General features: G+C 43.9%; 1 protein-coding gene across 3 annotated transcripts in view; it reads left to right on the forward strand.

Annotated features, from left to right (window-relative positions):
• Positions 1-17,023, forward strand: part of ATP13A2 (ATPase cation transporting 13A2) — a 56,564-nt gene that overhangs the window by 26,546 nt on the left and 12,995 nt on the right. For all 3 annotated transcript variants that reach the window (XR_008848217.1, XM_056542112.1, XM_056542113.1), the window contains exons 13-24: positions 1,224-1,334; positions 1,445-1,491; positions 2,427-2,615; positions 2,720-2,926; positions 4,003-4,107; positions 6,270-6,426; positions 6,585-6,705; positions 8,126-8,250; positions 8,332-8,492; positions 8,569-8,679; positions 9,627-9,706; positions 15,218-15,370. Coding sequence is in view for 2 of the 3 variants with exons in the window: in XM_056542112.1 (XP_056398087.1) it covers positions 1,224-1,334; positions 1,445-1,491; positions 2,427-2,615; positions 2,720-2,926; positions 4,003-4,107; positions 6,270-6,426; positions 6,585-6,705; positions 8,126-8,250; positions 8,332-8,492; positions 8,569-8,679; positions 9,627-9,706; positions 15,218-15,370 (1,567 nt within the window). In the remaining variant the exon portion in view is untranslated. The remainder of the gene's footprint in view (positions 1-1,223; positions 1,335-1,444; positions 1,492-2,426; positions 2,616-2,719; positions 2,927-4,002; positions 4,108-6,269; positions 6,427-6,584; positions 6,706-8,125; positions 8,251-8,331; positions 8,493-8,568; positions 8,680-9,626; positions 9,707-15,217; positions 15,371-17,023) is intronic.

The raw sequence follows: 17,023 nt of genomic DNA on the forward strand, positions 1-17,023 counted from the left end.
TCACTATTCTGCTGGTGAGGTCACTGTGTACATACATTACATTACTTATCCTGTACTGATCCTGAGTTATATCCTGTATTATACTCCAGAGCTGTACTCACTATTCTGCTGGTGAGATCACTGTGTATATACATTACATTACTTATCCTGTACTGATCCTGAGTTATATCCTGTATTATACTCCAGAGCTGTACTCACTATTCTGCTGGTGAGGTCACTGTGTACATACATTACATTACTTATCCTGTACTGATCCTGAGTTATATCCTGTATTATACTCCAGAGCTGTACTCACTATTCTGCTGGTGAGATCACTGTGTACATACATTACATTACTTATCCTGTACTGATCCTGAGTTATATCCTGTATTATACCCCAGAGCTGCACTCACTATTCTGCTGGTGAGGTCACTGTGTACATACATTACATTACTTATCCTGCACTGATCCTGAGTTATATCCTGTATTATACTCCAGAGCTGTACTCACTATTCTGCTGGTGAGATCACTGTGTACATACATTACATTACTTATCCTGTACTGATCCTGAGTTATATCCTGTATTATACCCCAGAGATGTACTCACTATTCTGCTGGTGAGGTCACTGTATACATATATTACATTACTTATCCTGTACTGATCCTGAGTTATATCCTGTATTATACTCCAGAGCTGTACTCACTATTCTGCTGGTGAGGTCACTGTGTACATACATTACATTACTTATCCTGTACTGAACCTGAGTTATATCCTGTATTATACTCCAGAGCTGTACTCACTATTCTGCTGGTGAGGTCACTGTGTACATACATTACATTACTTATCCTGTACTGATCCTGAGTTCTGTATAATCACCTGATATAAATAATCAGTTCTCTGTAGTTCGGCTGAGATTTCTATGAGTTTTCTGCTTGTGCACTTTCTTGCTGTTTCCAATAATCAGCTGTAGGATAGTATATACATGTTCAGGGGTTGGCACATTATGGTCATTTTATCGTTATACATTTTGATTTTATTGGTTGTAGTCACTGCTGACTCTTTACCCCCAGTGTTTCCCAACCAGGGTGCCTCCAGCTGTTGCAAAACTACAACTCCCAGCATGCCCGGACAGCCGAAGGCTGTCCGGGCATGCTGGGAGTTGTAGTTTTGCAACAGCTGGAGGCACCCTTGTTGGGAAACACTGCTTTAACCTGTTAATCCTCTTGGTCTATGGCCTTTTTAGGTTTTTGCACGGTGAAGGGAAACCTCATCAGCTCCATCCTGCACCCCAAACCCGTCGTTTTCAAGTTCTACCGGGACTCTCTCAAATTCATCCTGGTCCTGGCTATATTTGGTAAGGATTTGGCCGCCGTCGCACATACTTTATGGCTGTTTTTGTCCGCATTTCCTCCCTGTTATTTATTGGGGACAGAACCGATCTGATCACTTTTCCCCCTTTTGCAGCCATCATCGGGACCATCTACAGCATCGTCATGCTCGTCTTATATAAGGTAGGTGCGGGGGATGTCCCGATACCATTTTTTTTAAGACCAAGTACTGAGTCGACACCAATTACCGATACTCTTTTTAATGTCACATGACAGGGTTGTGTTTATTTTTTTATTTTTATTTTATAAGAGAGGGATTTTTTTTCTCCTAAATATATATTAAAAAATATATATTTTTATTTTAAATTCAAATTTATATTAAGGGTTTAATTCACAATTATGATTATTTCACTTTTTTCTGTCATGTGACAAGGTTTTCTTTTTAAAAGGAAAAATGTTTTAGTTTTTTTAGTAATTTTTTTTTTAGAGGAAGGCCTTTTTTTATATAAAATTTTTTTTTTTTTTTTTTAAGTCTGGGAAATTCAAACTTTTATTAGGGAAGGGGTTAATTCACATTTATTATTTATTTTTATTATTTTTACACTTTTATTTTATTCATTTTTTTTACACTTTTTTTTTTGTAGTCCCCATAAGGACAATTACATGCAATCTGTAGATCTGCCGTAGCATAGCACTGATCAGGGTTATCGGAGCTCCTTTAGTACTGTCTGTCATGGCCGGCAGCAGTAAAAGAGCAGCGATAGCACAGTAAGGGACTGTCGGCCGTCCTCGCAGCTGATCGGGACAGCGCCATTTCACCACGGTGATCCCGATCAGCATCCCTGAGCTAAACGGAAGTTGACTTTTAGATGCCGCAATCAACTTTGATCACTGCGTTTATAGGGTTAGTTCGGCACCTCCTTGATACCGGCTTGCGAGGGTCCCGCCAGCAAGTATCGGATTATGTATCGGGACATTTGCACGAGTACTTGTGCAGATGTCCAGTATTGATACCGATACCAGTATCGGGACATCCCTATTAGGTGTCCCCTATCGCTGCTGCTGTTCCCCCGCTCCCCTGACATGTGACCCTGACGCTTCTCTTGTCTCCTGGGCAGCATCCCGTATCTGTGATCATTATAAGGGGCCTCGATGTCATCACTATTATCGTGCCGCCTGCTCTTCCGGCCGCCATGACTGTGGGCACTATATATGCCCAGAACCGGCTGAAGAAGAAAGGAATATTCTGCATCAGTCCCCCGCGCATCAACGTCAGCGGCAAGATAAAGATGGTGTGCTTCGATAAGGTATGGATTGGGGTCCTCCGGTCTCCATAGACGTGTGGTGCCCAATAAGAACATCTCATATACAGATTATAGTAATGTCACCATTCTTGTCCTTGTGCCCCCAGACAGGAACCCTGACGGAGGAAGGTCTGGATGTTTGGGGCGTTATCCCCCTCGATGGCTTAAACTTCCTTCCGATCGTCCACGACCCTCGTTCACTGCCCGATGGACACTTGTTGTATGCGATGGCCACCTGCCACTCCATCACCCTCCTCAGTGGACATCCCATCGGTGACCAGATGGATCTGAAGATGGTGGAGTCCACAGGCTGGGTGAGGAACCTAGAGCTCTGTCATTGTTAAGTATTTGTCCACCCCTTCTGCCCATGTCTGTAACATATTAAAGGGGTACTCCGCCCTTAGACATCTTATTCCCTATCCAAAGGATAAGATGTCTGATTGCGGGGGTCCTGCTGTAATCTCTGCTGTGGCACCCCAGACATCCGGTGCACAGAGCAAACTTCGCTCCGTGCTGGATGACTTTCGATCACCCCCCTTTTCCCATATGTCAAATATTATGTAAGCAAAAATAAACAGATTTGTAACGACCTGTGTGGAAATGTACAAACTATCAATATCTAACTTTAATGAAACCGCTGCGTTGGAGAATGGCGTAGACATGAGAAAAAATCCAGAATTGCTGATTTTTGGTCCCATCGTATACCAGTTAAAAAATTACAAAAAGTCCCATCAAAACAAAAATGGAACCAATAAAAACTACAGATCAATGTGTAAAATAGTCTCCTACAGCTGCGTATATGGAAATAGAAGGGTTATAGGGGTCAGAAGAGGAGGATATGAAGTATACGCATTTTGTTATAACTTTTTAAAAGTAGTAAAATAAAACAAAACCTATATAAATCTATGTAATGATATGGACCTACAGAATAAAGTTAATGTCGTTTTTACTGCGCAGAAACCAAACTCCCCAAAAGCTGCAAAATAGTTTGTTTGGGGTTTTTGTTTCCATTTGCCCCCCCCAACTGGTGCCAGAAAGTTAAAGGGGTTCTCCGGCGCCCAGACACCCCAACCCCCATCCAAAGGACAGGGGGCAAGATGCCTGACCGTGGGGGTCCCATGGGTCCCATGATCTGTGACCCGAATATATATATATATTTTGTTGTTTTGCTGTAGATTTTAAGATAAGATGATGTTGTTACAAAGTAGTTTGTGCAAAGCCTTATATGAGTCTGTAGATGGTAAAAACAAAAGTTATGGATTTTGAAAGTTGAGGAGGAAAATTTTATACACAAAAATTATAAATCGCTGCGTTAAGGGGTTAATTATTGTGAACGGAAAGTTTTTTTTTTCTTTTTTTTTTCTTTTTTGTAATTCTTTTTTCTTTCCAGGTTCTTGAAGATGGAGACGCTGACCCACAAACAAGTGACATATTTGGGACTAAACTGCTGTCGGTGATGAAGCCTCCAAGCCTAGAGATGCAGCCTCATGGGCCGGTAAATGCTCTGTGTCCTATGACGTCCTCTGCTTAGATACACAGCAGCAGCTGCTGTCTGATCAGCAGGGTATCACAGGAAGGCCGGGTTGGGTTTCCTAGGTCTCCATTTATTGGTGGAGGTCACAGCATATATATCAGTGGTGCATTATACTAGTGTAAGGTATTGTCCAGTGCTTCCCAACCAGGGTGCTGATGTTCGGCATTACCGGTGAGTCCTGGCTGCTGATAGCAGCCTTTACTCACCAGCTTCTGAGCTTGCTTTAAAGTCCTGTAGCAGACGAGGGGCATAAATGTATGCCCTGCTTCCTTAAAGGGGTACTCCACTGCCCCAGCATCCGAAAAACATTTAGTTCCGAACGCTGGATGTGGGCTTCAGGGATTGTGACGTCACACCACACCCTTTCAATGCAAGTCTATGGGAGGGGGCGTGGCAGCCGCCACGCCCCCTCCCATAGACTTGCGTTGAGGAGAGAATGGCGTGATGTGACGACGGGCGTAGCCGTGATGTCACAACCCCCGCACCCAGTGTTCGGAACTAAATGTTCCAGATGCTGGGGCAGTAGGGTGCCCCTTTAACCCCTAGTGCACACACATGTACGTCCTTTGGGACTATAAAGTGAGCGCAGAAGCTCATGAGTGATCACACTGATTCCCGCCATTACCCCTTCAGATGCTCTGATCAATACTGATCGCAGCATCTGAAGTACTAGGGGGGTTTACAGAGAATTATCGGACCACCCATGGCTCAATCTCAGGGGTCCAAGGAGTCAAATAAGCAGCCGGAGGTCCTCTCACCTAAATAGATAATAGATGCTATAAATAGTCCCCTGTGAGGATTATAAAAAGTATAAATAAAAGTGGAAAAAAAGGATAAAAAAAAAGTAAAAATAAGTGAAAAAAAAAGTTTTAAGAAAAGTAATTAAGGCCCCCCCCCCCCCCCCCAATAAAAAATGTAACCCCCCCCCCCTCTTTTTCCATTTTATGACAAAATGTAAAAAAACAACGTATTTTTTTATCGCATTGTGCGTAAATGTCCAAACTATAATTATAATACCGTACCTAATGTAAAAAAAAAAAATACCAAAGCCCAAAATTTTTGATCACATCCCAGAAAAAGGGAATCAAGTGTCCTAAAAGTCACCTGTATACAAAAGTGATAACAATGAAATCTACAGGTCAGGGTAAAAAAAGCCCTTAAACAGGGGTTGGAAGAGGACAATGTAAAAATGTTAATTTTGTTAAAGTGTGAAGTTTTTGAATAGAAAAGCTACGTATAGTAAACTCGAGTATCGTTTAAATCGTGTAGACCCACAGAATATAGCAAGCGCGCCAATTTTACTGGAACATCTGCGTAAAAAAAACACAGTGCAGAATTGTAGTCTCCTTTTCAATTTCCCACCATTAATATTTTTTGGGATGCACCGTACAGTTTATAATAAAATAAATGGCGTCATTACAAAGTACAATAAGAGTTTTGGCTCTTTTTGATGGTGAGGAGGAAAAAAAAACGAAAACGCTAAAGGGAAAATTTCCTGTGTCCTCAAGGGGTTACATTTCAACTTAAAGGGGTACTCTGCCCCTAGACATCTTATCCCCTATCCAAAGGATAAGATGTCGGATCGTGGGGGTCGTGCCGCTGGGGACCCCCCGTGATCTCCCTGCGGCACTCGGCGTTCGTTTAGAGCGTCTGGTTCAGCTCTGGAGGCTCGTGACGTCATGGTCACGCCCCCTCAATGCAAGTCTATGGGAGGGGGCGTGACGGACGTCACGCCCCCTCCCATAGACTTGCATTGAGGGGGTGTGGCCGTGTCGTCACGAGCGGGATCTGACCGTGGCGTCACGAGCCTGCGCCACCCATCGCCAGTCATCCGGGATGGCGCGTAGTTCGCTCCATGCACTGGATGTCTGGGGTGCCGCAGCCGAGATCGTGGGGGTCCCCAGCGGCGGAACCCCACCGATCAGACATCTTATCCCCTATCCTTTGGGGTAGATCCTTTGGATTGGGGATAAGATGTCTAGGGGCAGAGTACCCCTTTAAAGTTTGCTGCATCTGTTTGGCTTTTTTTATATTGTATGTATTGAGCTCCCCCTTGAGGCCATATTGTGCATTACAATTATCTCTACCCACTGCTCACTTATAAGGCCTTTCTTGCTCCCCAGAAACATCAGGTGCCCGTGGGGGTCCTGCAGAGGTTTCCATTTTCCTCCGGTCTGCAGAGGATGAGCGTCATAGCCAAACTCCCCGGAGATGCCAAGTGTGAGCTCTACATGAAGGGGGCGCCAGAGATGGTGGCCAGTCTGTGCAGACCTGATACAGGTGAGGCCTGGGGATGCCGGGATCAGGTAGATCTGGGAAGAATGAGGCCGTCCTCGCCCGTGTTGTACTATTAGGTGTAGACGCCTCTGCTGGGACTTGTGGTGCTTTGTCTCATCCTCTCTGTATTAATGTTATTGTTGTTGTTTGTATCACTCCAGTGCCCCCCGACTTCATGGCGATGCTGCGGCAGTACACGCAGGACGGATATCGTGTGCTGGGGTTCGCCAGTAAACCTCTCCCGTCAGTGCGGACATTTAAAGAGGCTCAGTCCATCACAAGGTTTGTCTCCGAGTCGCTGATCTCCAGGTTAGACGTCTCTTTTACAGCTTTATCCCGGGTCCATAATACATTGTATATCAATGGGACGGTAATTCTCTTAGATGATTCACAAATCTATAGGGTCTGTCCAGGGTTAGAAAAACATGACTGCTTTCTCCCCAAAAAAACAGCGCCACACCTGTCCACAGGTTGCAGGTGGTATTACAGCTCGGCCCCACTTCACTTCAATAGTGCTGATCTGCAATACCACACACAACCTGTAGACAGAGGTGGTGCTGCGCTTTGGAAGAAAGCAGTCATGTTTTTCTAACCCTGGATAACTCCTTTAAAGGAATGCAGAGTGCTGCAGTGTAGGAAAGTGTATATAATCCCGGTATAAGTGTCTGATCCGGGGGGCTCTGACCGCTGGGATCCCCCGCTATCTCCTGCCTGGCGCTCTGGCTCTACTTGAACACGAAGCGGGTGTTGGCACATGCCCTCCATTCATCTCTATGGGAGAGCCGGAGACACGGGAGCACTGTACTCGTGTATTCCCAGCTCTTAGAGATGAACGTAGGGCGCATGCCGGCCCACCCCACAGCCGGAGCACCATGCAGGAGATAGCGGAGATCCCAGTGGTCGGACCCCCCACAATCACACTTGTCCCCTTTTGTTAGGGGATACATTGTCCTACACTGCAGTACTCCTTTAAGGGCCCATTGTTAAGGGGGTACTCCACCCCTAGACATCTTATCCCCTAAGATGTCTGATCGCGGGGGTCCCAATGCTGGGGACCCCCACCATCTCTCCAGCAGCATCATGTGTCATCCGCTGCATAAACTTCGCTCCGTGCCTGATGGCGGGCGATACAGGGACCGGAGTATCGTGACGTCACGCCCCGCCCCCTTGATACAAGTCTATTGGAGTGGGTGTGACGGCCGCCGCGCCCCCTCCCATAGACTTGCATTGATGGGGCGGGCCTTTGGATACGGGATTAGATGTCTAGGGGCGGAGTACCTCTTTAAATCTTTTGGCAGAATTGTGTGCAATCTGCTCTGCGGTCAATGGTGACAGCGCGTGTCTGCTTAGTCCTAGCTCCAAAAGGATTATAGCGGCACCCGCAGCGGACGGTGGTGTGAATGGGCCCTTAGGCTACAGGTGACATTGGTTGCACAACCTATTTTGGGGACAGAGTACGCTGCGTTGCATTTTGCTCTATCGCAGTAAATAAAGTCACTGTATATTTATCCAGGATGGACTTCTGGTTGTGGTTACGGCAATATATCGGTTGCAGCTTAGATACCGCAGGACGACGCAACAATGAAATGCGTCACGCAGCCAAAATCCCCAAACTCAGATCAACCAATTTCCCCCCCAATATTGTACAGTTTGATCCCGGGATCCATGATTAAGGTTTTCTTCCTCCTTCCGTATCCCGCAGAGAATCGGCAGAATGCAATCTGGCTTTCTCGGGTTTCCTGGTGATGAAGAACGTCCTTAAACCGGAGACTTCGCCCGTTATCTACTCGCTGAGGAAAGCCAATATACGGACGGTCATGGTGACGGGTGAGTGGCCCATGGGTTATACGCTCACATGACCCGCCAACATGGCTGACGTTCTGTAACGTCTGTTTCTTCGCCCTGCAGGGGACAACATGTTGACGGCCGTGAATGTCGCCAAGAGCTGCCACCTGGTGGAGCCGGCGGAGAAGGTTTTCTTCGTGAACGCGTCTCCCCCCGCGTACGATCGGCCGGCCACCCTCAAATTCATCCTGGCAGAGACGGCTGTAGGAGAAGAGACCATGGAGGTGATTGTAGGGACGGCCCCCGAGGAACCGGAATTGTCGTCCTAATAAACTTATAATTTCCCTTTTCTTATTGCAGGGTCAATACCAACGTAGCGGCGTGTTCCTGGACAGGCAGCCATACTGTTTTGCGGTGAATGGAAAATCCTTTGCTGTCCTGTCCTACTATTTCGCAGATCTGAAGCCCAAGGTGAGACTGTGCATTCTGCTACCTGTCCTCAACCTTAGTAGTGCATTGTTGCCATACTTGGCTGTTAGGGCATGCTGGGAGTTGTAGTCTTGAAACAGCTGGAGAGCCACAGGTTGGGGAACACTGGAAAACCTGCAATACTACAACTTCCATCATGCCCAATACTGGGGACAATGTTCTAAGAATGCTAGAGGCATCATGTGACCCATCCTGGCTCTGGTGGGGATCCATGGCTTTAGAATGTTTCCCAACCAAGGTGCCTCCAGCTGTTGCATAACTACAACTTCCAGCATGCTCAAACAGCTGTTGGCCTTTGGTCTCCATAAATGTACAAGACCCTACTCCAGTGCTTCCCAAGCAGGGTGCCTCCAGCTCTTGCAAAAACTACAACTCCATGCATCCCGAAGGCTGTCCAGGGATGCTGGGAGTTGTAGTTTTGCAACAGCTGGAGGCACCCTGCTTGGATAACATTCTAAGGCTATGGATCCCCACCAGAGTCAGGATGGATCAAATGATGCTCCTGGACTTTCTAGAACAGCCTTTGCTCTCCAGGCATGCTGAGAGTTGTAGTTTTGTAACAGCTGGAGGCACCCTGGTTGGGAAACACTGGATTAGTGTTTCTCCAGCTGTTACAAAACTACAACTCCCAGCATGCCTTAATAGTGTCACTCATTGTATAGGTTACTGGTCTTCAACCTGTGCGGCTCTCCAGCTGTTGCACAACTACAACCCCCATCATGAGCAGCCTTATTTTTGCAACAGCTGGAGAGCCTCCGGTTTGGGATCACTGCCCTAGTGAATCTTTCTATGCCCAGTGTGAGATCTGATGTGGTGAACGACCCCTTCCCCATCCATAATACCGCCCGCTGCCGTGTACTGCACAGCGTCTGTTCTATCCTGTTATACGGCCGGACTGTTCTAAGCCGACGTTTCGTCTCCATCTTTAGATTCTTATTCACGCTGCAGTTTTTGCCCGAATGTCGCCGGACCAGAAGACGGAGCTGGTGCGTGACTTCCAGGATCTGAAGTAAGTGGTCGTATGTTCTGACCCATAATGTCAGGCTGGGATGTCATCGGGCTTCTCTATGGGGGCAGGTAGTGTAGAGATTATCTACATAGGACGTGATCCCATGACATGTGACATTCTCCATCTATACAGGACGTGATCCCATGACATGTGACATTCTCATTATATAGGATGTGATCCCATGACATGTGACATTCTCATTATATAGGACGTGATCCCATGACATGTGACATTCTCATTATATAGGACGTGATCCCATGACATGTGACATTCTCCATCTATACAGGACGTGATCCCATGACATGTGACATTCTCATTACATAGGACGTGATCCCATGACATGTGACATTCTCATTATACAGGACGTGATCCTATGACATGTGACATTCTCATTATATAGGACGTGATCCCATGACATGTGACATTCTCCATCTATATAGGACGTGATCCCATGACATGTGACATTCTCATTATATGGGACGTGATTCCATGACATGTGACATTCTCATTATATAGGACGTGATCCCATGACATGGGACATTCTCATTATACAGGACGTGATCCCATGACATGTGACATTCTCATTATATATGACGTGATCCCATGACATGTGACATTTTCATTATATATGACGTGATCCCATGACATGTGACATTCTCATTATATATGACGTGATCCCATGACATGTGACATTTTCATTATATAGGACATGATCCCATGACATGGGACATTCTCATTATACAGGACGTGATCCCATGACATGTGACATTCTCATTATACAGGAAGTGATCCCATGACATGTGACATTCTCATTATATAGGACGTGATCCCATGACATGTGACATTCTCATTATACAGGACGTGATCACATGACATGTGACATTCTCATTATATATGACGTGATCCCATGACATGTGACATTTTCATTATATAGGACGTGATCCCATGACATGTGACATTCTCATTATACAGGAAGTGATCCCATGACATGTGACATTCTCATTATATAGGACGTGATCCCATGACATGTGACATTCTCCATCTATATAGGACGTGATCCCATGACATGTGACATTCTCATTATATAGGACGTGATCCCATGACGTGACCTTCTCATTATCTAGGACGTGATCTCATGACATGTGACATTCTCCATCTATATAGGACGTGATCCCATGACATGTGACATTCTCATTATACAGGACGTGATCCCATGACATGTGACATTCTCATTATATAGGACGTGATCCCATGACATGTGACATTCTCATTATACAGGACGTGATCCTATGACATGTGACATTCTCATTATATAGGACGTGATCCCATGACATGTGACATTCTCATTATATATGAAGTGATCCCATGACATGTGACATTTTCATTATATATGACGTGATCCCATGACATGTGACATTCTCATTATATATGACGTGATCCCATGACATGTGACATTTTCATTATATAGGACGTGATCCCATGACATGTGACATTCTCATTATATAGGACGTGATCCCATGACATGTGACATTCTCATTATATATGACGTGATCCCATGACATGTGACATTTTCATTATATAGGACGTGATCCCATGACATGTGACATTCTCATTATACAGGAAGTGATCCCATGACATGTGACATTCTCATTATATAGGACGTGATCCCATGACATGTGACATTCTCATTATACAGGACGTGATCACATGACATGTGACATTCTCATTATATAGGACGTGATCCCATGACATGTGACATTCTCCATCTATATAGGACGTGATCCCATGACATGTGACATTCTCATTATATAGGACGTGATCCCATGACGTGACCTTCTCATTATATAGGACGTGATCTCATGACATGTGACATTCTCATTATACAGGACGTGATCCCATGACATGTGACATTCTCATTATATAGGACGTGATCCCATGACATGTGACATTCTCATTATACAGGACGTGATCCTATGACATGTGACATTCTCATTATATAGGACGTGATCCCATGACATGTGACATTCTCATTATATAGGACGTGATCCCATGACATGTGACATTCTCATTATATAGGACGTGATCCCATGACATGTGACATTCTCATTATACAGGACGTGATCCTATGACATGTGACATTCTCATTATATAGGACGTGATCCCATGACATGTGACATTCTCATTATATAGGACGTGATCCCATGACATGTGACATTCTCATTATATAGGACGTGATCCCATGACATGTGACATTCTCATTACATAGGACGTGATCCCATGACATGTGACATTCTCATTATACAGGACGTGATCCTATGACATGTGACATTCTCATTATATAGGACGTGATCCCATGACATGTGACATTCTCCATCTATATAGGACGTGATCCCATGACATGTGACATTCTCATCTATGCAGGACGTGATCCCATGACATGTGACATTCTCATTATACAGGACGTGATCCCATGACATGTGACATTCTCATTATATAGGACGTGATCCCATGACATGTGACATTCTCATTATACAGGACGTGATCCCATGACATGTGACATTCTCATTATATAGGACGTGATCCCATGACATGTGACATTCTCATTATATAGGACGTGATCCCATGACATGTGACATTCTCATTATATAGGACGTGATCCCATGACATGTGACATTCTCATTATACAGGACGTGATCCCATGACATGTGACATTCTCATTATATAGGACGTGATCCCATGACATGTGACATTCTCATTATATAGGACGTGATCCCATGACATGTGACATTCTCCATCTATACAGGACGTGATCCCATGACATGTGACATTCTCATTACATAGGACGTGATCCCATGACATGTGACATTCTCATTATACAGGACGTGATCCTATGACATGTGACATTCTCATTATATAGGACGTGATCCCATGACATGTGACATTCTCCATCTATATAGGACGTGATCCCATGACATGTGACATTCTCATTATATGGGACGTGATTCCATGACATGTGACATTCTCATTATATAGGACGTGATCCCATGACATGGGACATTCTCATTATACAGGACGTGATCCCATGACATGTGACATTCTCATTATATATGACGTGATCCCATGACATGTGACATTTTCATTATATATGACGTGATCCCATGACATGTGACATTCTCATTATATATGACGTGATCCCATGACATGTGACATTTTCATTATATAGGACATGATCCCATGACATGGGACATTCTCATTATACAGGACGTGATCCCATGACATGTGACATTCTCATTATACAGGAAGTGATCCCATGACATGTGACATTCTCATTATATAGGACGTGATCCCATGACATGTGACATTCTCATTATACAGGACGTGATCACATGACATGTGACATTCTCATTATATATGACGTGATCCCATGACATGTGACATTTTCATTATATAGGACGTGATCCCATGACATGTGACATTCTCATTATACAGGAAGTGATCCCATGACATGTGACATTCTCATTATATAGGACGTGATCCCATGACATGTGACATTCTCCATCTATATAGGACGTGATCCCATGACATGTGACATTCTCATTATATAGGACGTGATCCCATGACGTGACCTTCTCATTATCTAGGACGTGATCTCATGACATGTGACATTCTCCATCTATATAGGACGTGATCCCATGACATGTGACATTCTCATTATACAGGACGTGATCCCATGACATGTGACATTCTCATTATATAGGACGTGATCCCATGACATGTGACATTCTCATTATACAGGACGTGATCCTATGACATGTGACATTCTCATTATATAGGACGTGATCCCATGACATGTGACATTCTCATTATATATGAAGTGATCCCATGACATGTGACATTTTCATTATATATGACGTGATCCCATGACATGTGACATTCTCATTATATATGACGTGATCCCATGACATGTGACATTTTCATTATATAGGACGTGATCCCATGACATGTGACATTCTCATTATATAGGACGTGATCCCATGACATGTGACATTCTCATTATATATGACGTGATCCCATGACATGTGACATTTTCATTATATAGGACGTGATCCCATGACATGTGACATTCTCATTATACAGGAAGTGATCCCATGACATGTGACATTCTCATTATATAGGACGTGATCCCATGACATGTGACATTCTCATTATACAGGACGTGATCACATGACATGTGACATTCTCATTATATAGGACGTGATCCCATGACATGTGACATTCTCCATCTATATAGGACGTGATCCCATGACATGTGACATTCTCATTATATAGGACGTGATCCCATGACGTGACCTTCTCATTATATAGGACGTGATCTCATGACATGTGACATTCTCATTATACAGGACGTGATCCCATGACATGTGACATTCTCATTATATAGGACGTGATCCCATGACATGTGACATTCTCATTATACAGGACGTGATCCTATGACATGTGACATTCTCATTATATAGGACGTGATCCCATGACATGTGACATTCTCATTATATAGGACGTGATCCCATGACATGTGACATTCTCATTATATAGGACGTGATCCCATGACATGTGACATTCTCATTATACAGGACGTGATCCTATGACATGTGACATTCTCATTATATAGGACGTGATCCCATGACATGTGACATTCTCATTATATAGGACGTGATCCCATGACATGTGACATTCTCATTATATAGGACGTGATCCCATGACATGTGACATTCTCATTATATAGGACGTGATCCCATGACATGTGACATTCTCATTATACAGGACGTGATCCTATGACATGTGACATTCTCATTATATAGGACGTGATCCCATGACATGTGACATTCTCATTATATAGGACGTGATCCCGTGACATGTGACATTCTCATTATATAGGACGTGATCCCATGACATGTGACATTCTCCATCTATGCAGGACGTGATCCCATGACATGTGACATTCTCATCTATGCAGGACGTGATCCCATGACATGTGACATTCTCATTATACAGGACGTGATCCCATGACATGTGACATTCTCATTATATAGGACGTGATCCCATGACATGTGACATTCTCATTATACAGGACGTGATCCTATGACATGTGACATTCTCATTATATAGGACGTGATCCCATGACATGTGACATTCTCATTATATAGGACGTGATCCCATGACATGTGACATTCTCATTATATAGGACGTGATCCCATGACATGTGACATTCTCATTATACAGGACGTGATCCCATGACATGTGACATTCTCATTATATAGGACGTGATCCCATGACATGTGACATTCTCATTATACAGGACGTGATCACATGACATGTGACATTCTCCATATTCAGTATAGGACCCGTCTCCCCTCCTTATAGCAGGAGATTATGATGGATCCTCCGCTGTTATTTGGGGGGTGACTTGCGCTCGGTTTCCTCCTATATGATCCTGTTGCGTCTCCCCTGCAGTTACTGTGTGGGGATGTGCGGTGACGGAGCCAATGACTGCGGAGCCCTGAGAGCTGCGGACGTGGGGATCTCTCTGTCAGACGCCGAGGCTTCGGTCGCTTCTCCATTTACTTCCAAACTGAGCAACATTGAGTGCGTCCCGATCCTCATCCGGTCAGTGCCAATCCGGTCACTTACTGATAAGACACAAAAGCAAATGTGCAAAGGTCTATACGTGTGTGTATATATACATATATATATATTCATGGCCGTAAATGTTGTCCCCCCTGAAATGTTTCTATAAAATGAAGTATTCCTCACAGGAAAGGATTGCAGTAACACAGGTTTATTCCCTTTGTGTATATATATATATATATATATATATATATATATATATATATAGATCTCCTCTCCTCTGTATATATATATATATATATATATATATATATATATATATATATCTCTCTCCTCTGTATATATATATAGATCTCCTCTCCTCTGTGTATATATATATATATATATATATATATATATATATATATCTCCTCTCCTCTGTATATATATATAGATCTCCTCTCCTCTGTATATATATATATATATATATATATTGCAGTAACACAGGTTTTGCTATACACATGTTTATTCCCTTTGTGTGTATTGGAACTAAACCAAAAAAGGAGGGAAAAAAAAGCAAATTAGACATAATGTCACCAAACTCCAAAAATGGTCTGGACACAATTATTGGCCCCTTAACTTAACTTTAATATTTGGTTACACAACCTTTGGAAAAAATAAGTGAAATCAGTGTCTTCCTATAACCATCAATAAGCTTCTTACACCTCTCAGCCGGAATGTTGGACCACTCTTCCTATAACCATCAATAAGCTTCTTACACCACTCAGCCGGATTGTTGGACCACTCTTCCTATAACCATCAATAATCTTCTTACACCTCTCAGCCGGAATGTTGGACCACTCTTCCTATAACCATCAATAAGCTTCTTACACCTCTCCGCCGGAATGTTGGACCACTCTTCCTTTACAAACTGCTCCCGGTCTCTTATTGGACGGCGCCTTTTCCCAACAGTAATTATAAGATCTCTCCACAGGTGATCAATGGGATTTAGATCTGGACTCATTGCTGACACTTCAGAACTCTCCAGCGCTTTGTTGTCATCCATTTCTGGGGCTTTTTGACGTATGTTTGTGGTCATTGTCCTGCTGGAAGACCCAAGATCTCGGACACAAACCCAGCTTTCTGACACTGGGCGACACAAAATCCATTGGTAATCCTCAGACAAAATTATTGGCACCCTTTCAAAATTGTGGAAAAATATCAACAATCTCAAGGTTACAAGTCCATCTCCAGAGATCTAGATTTGTCTTTGTCCACAGTGCGCAACATTATCAAGAAGTTTACAACCCATGGCACTGTAGATAATCTCCGTGTACGGAAGAGAAAAATTGATAAAGGAGTCAACGCAGGATAGTCCGGATGGTGGATAAGCAGCCCCAAACAAGTTCCAAAGATATTCAAGCTGTCCTACAGGCTCAGGGAGCATCAGTGTCAGCGCGAACCATCTGTCCACATTTATATGAAATGAAACACTATGGAGGAGACCCAGGAGGACCCCACTATGGAGGAGACCCGGGAGGACCCCACTATGGAGGAGACCCAGGAGGACCCCGCTATGGAGGAGACCCAGGAGGACCCCACTGCTGACAAAGACAGAAAAAAGCAAGACTACATTTTACCAAAATCCTTCTGAGAAAACGTCTTGTGGACAGATGAGACAAAGATAGAGCTTTTTGGTAAAATGGAATGAGG

Source organism: Hyla sarda, chromosome 10, assembly GCF_029499605.1.
Source record: "Hyla sarda isolate aHylSar1 chromosome 10, aHylSar1.hap1, whole genome shotgun sequence".
Lineage (NCBI taxonomy): Eukaryota > Metazoa > Chordata > Amphibia > Anura > Hylidae > Hyla > Hyla sarda.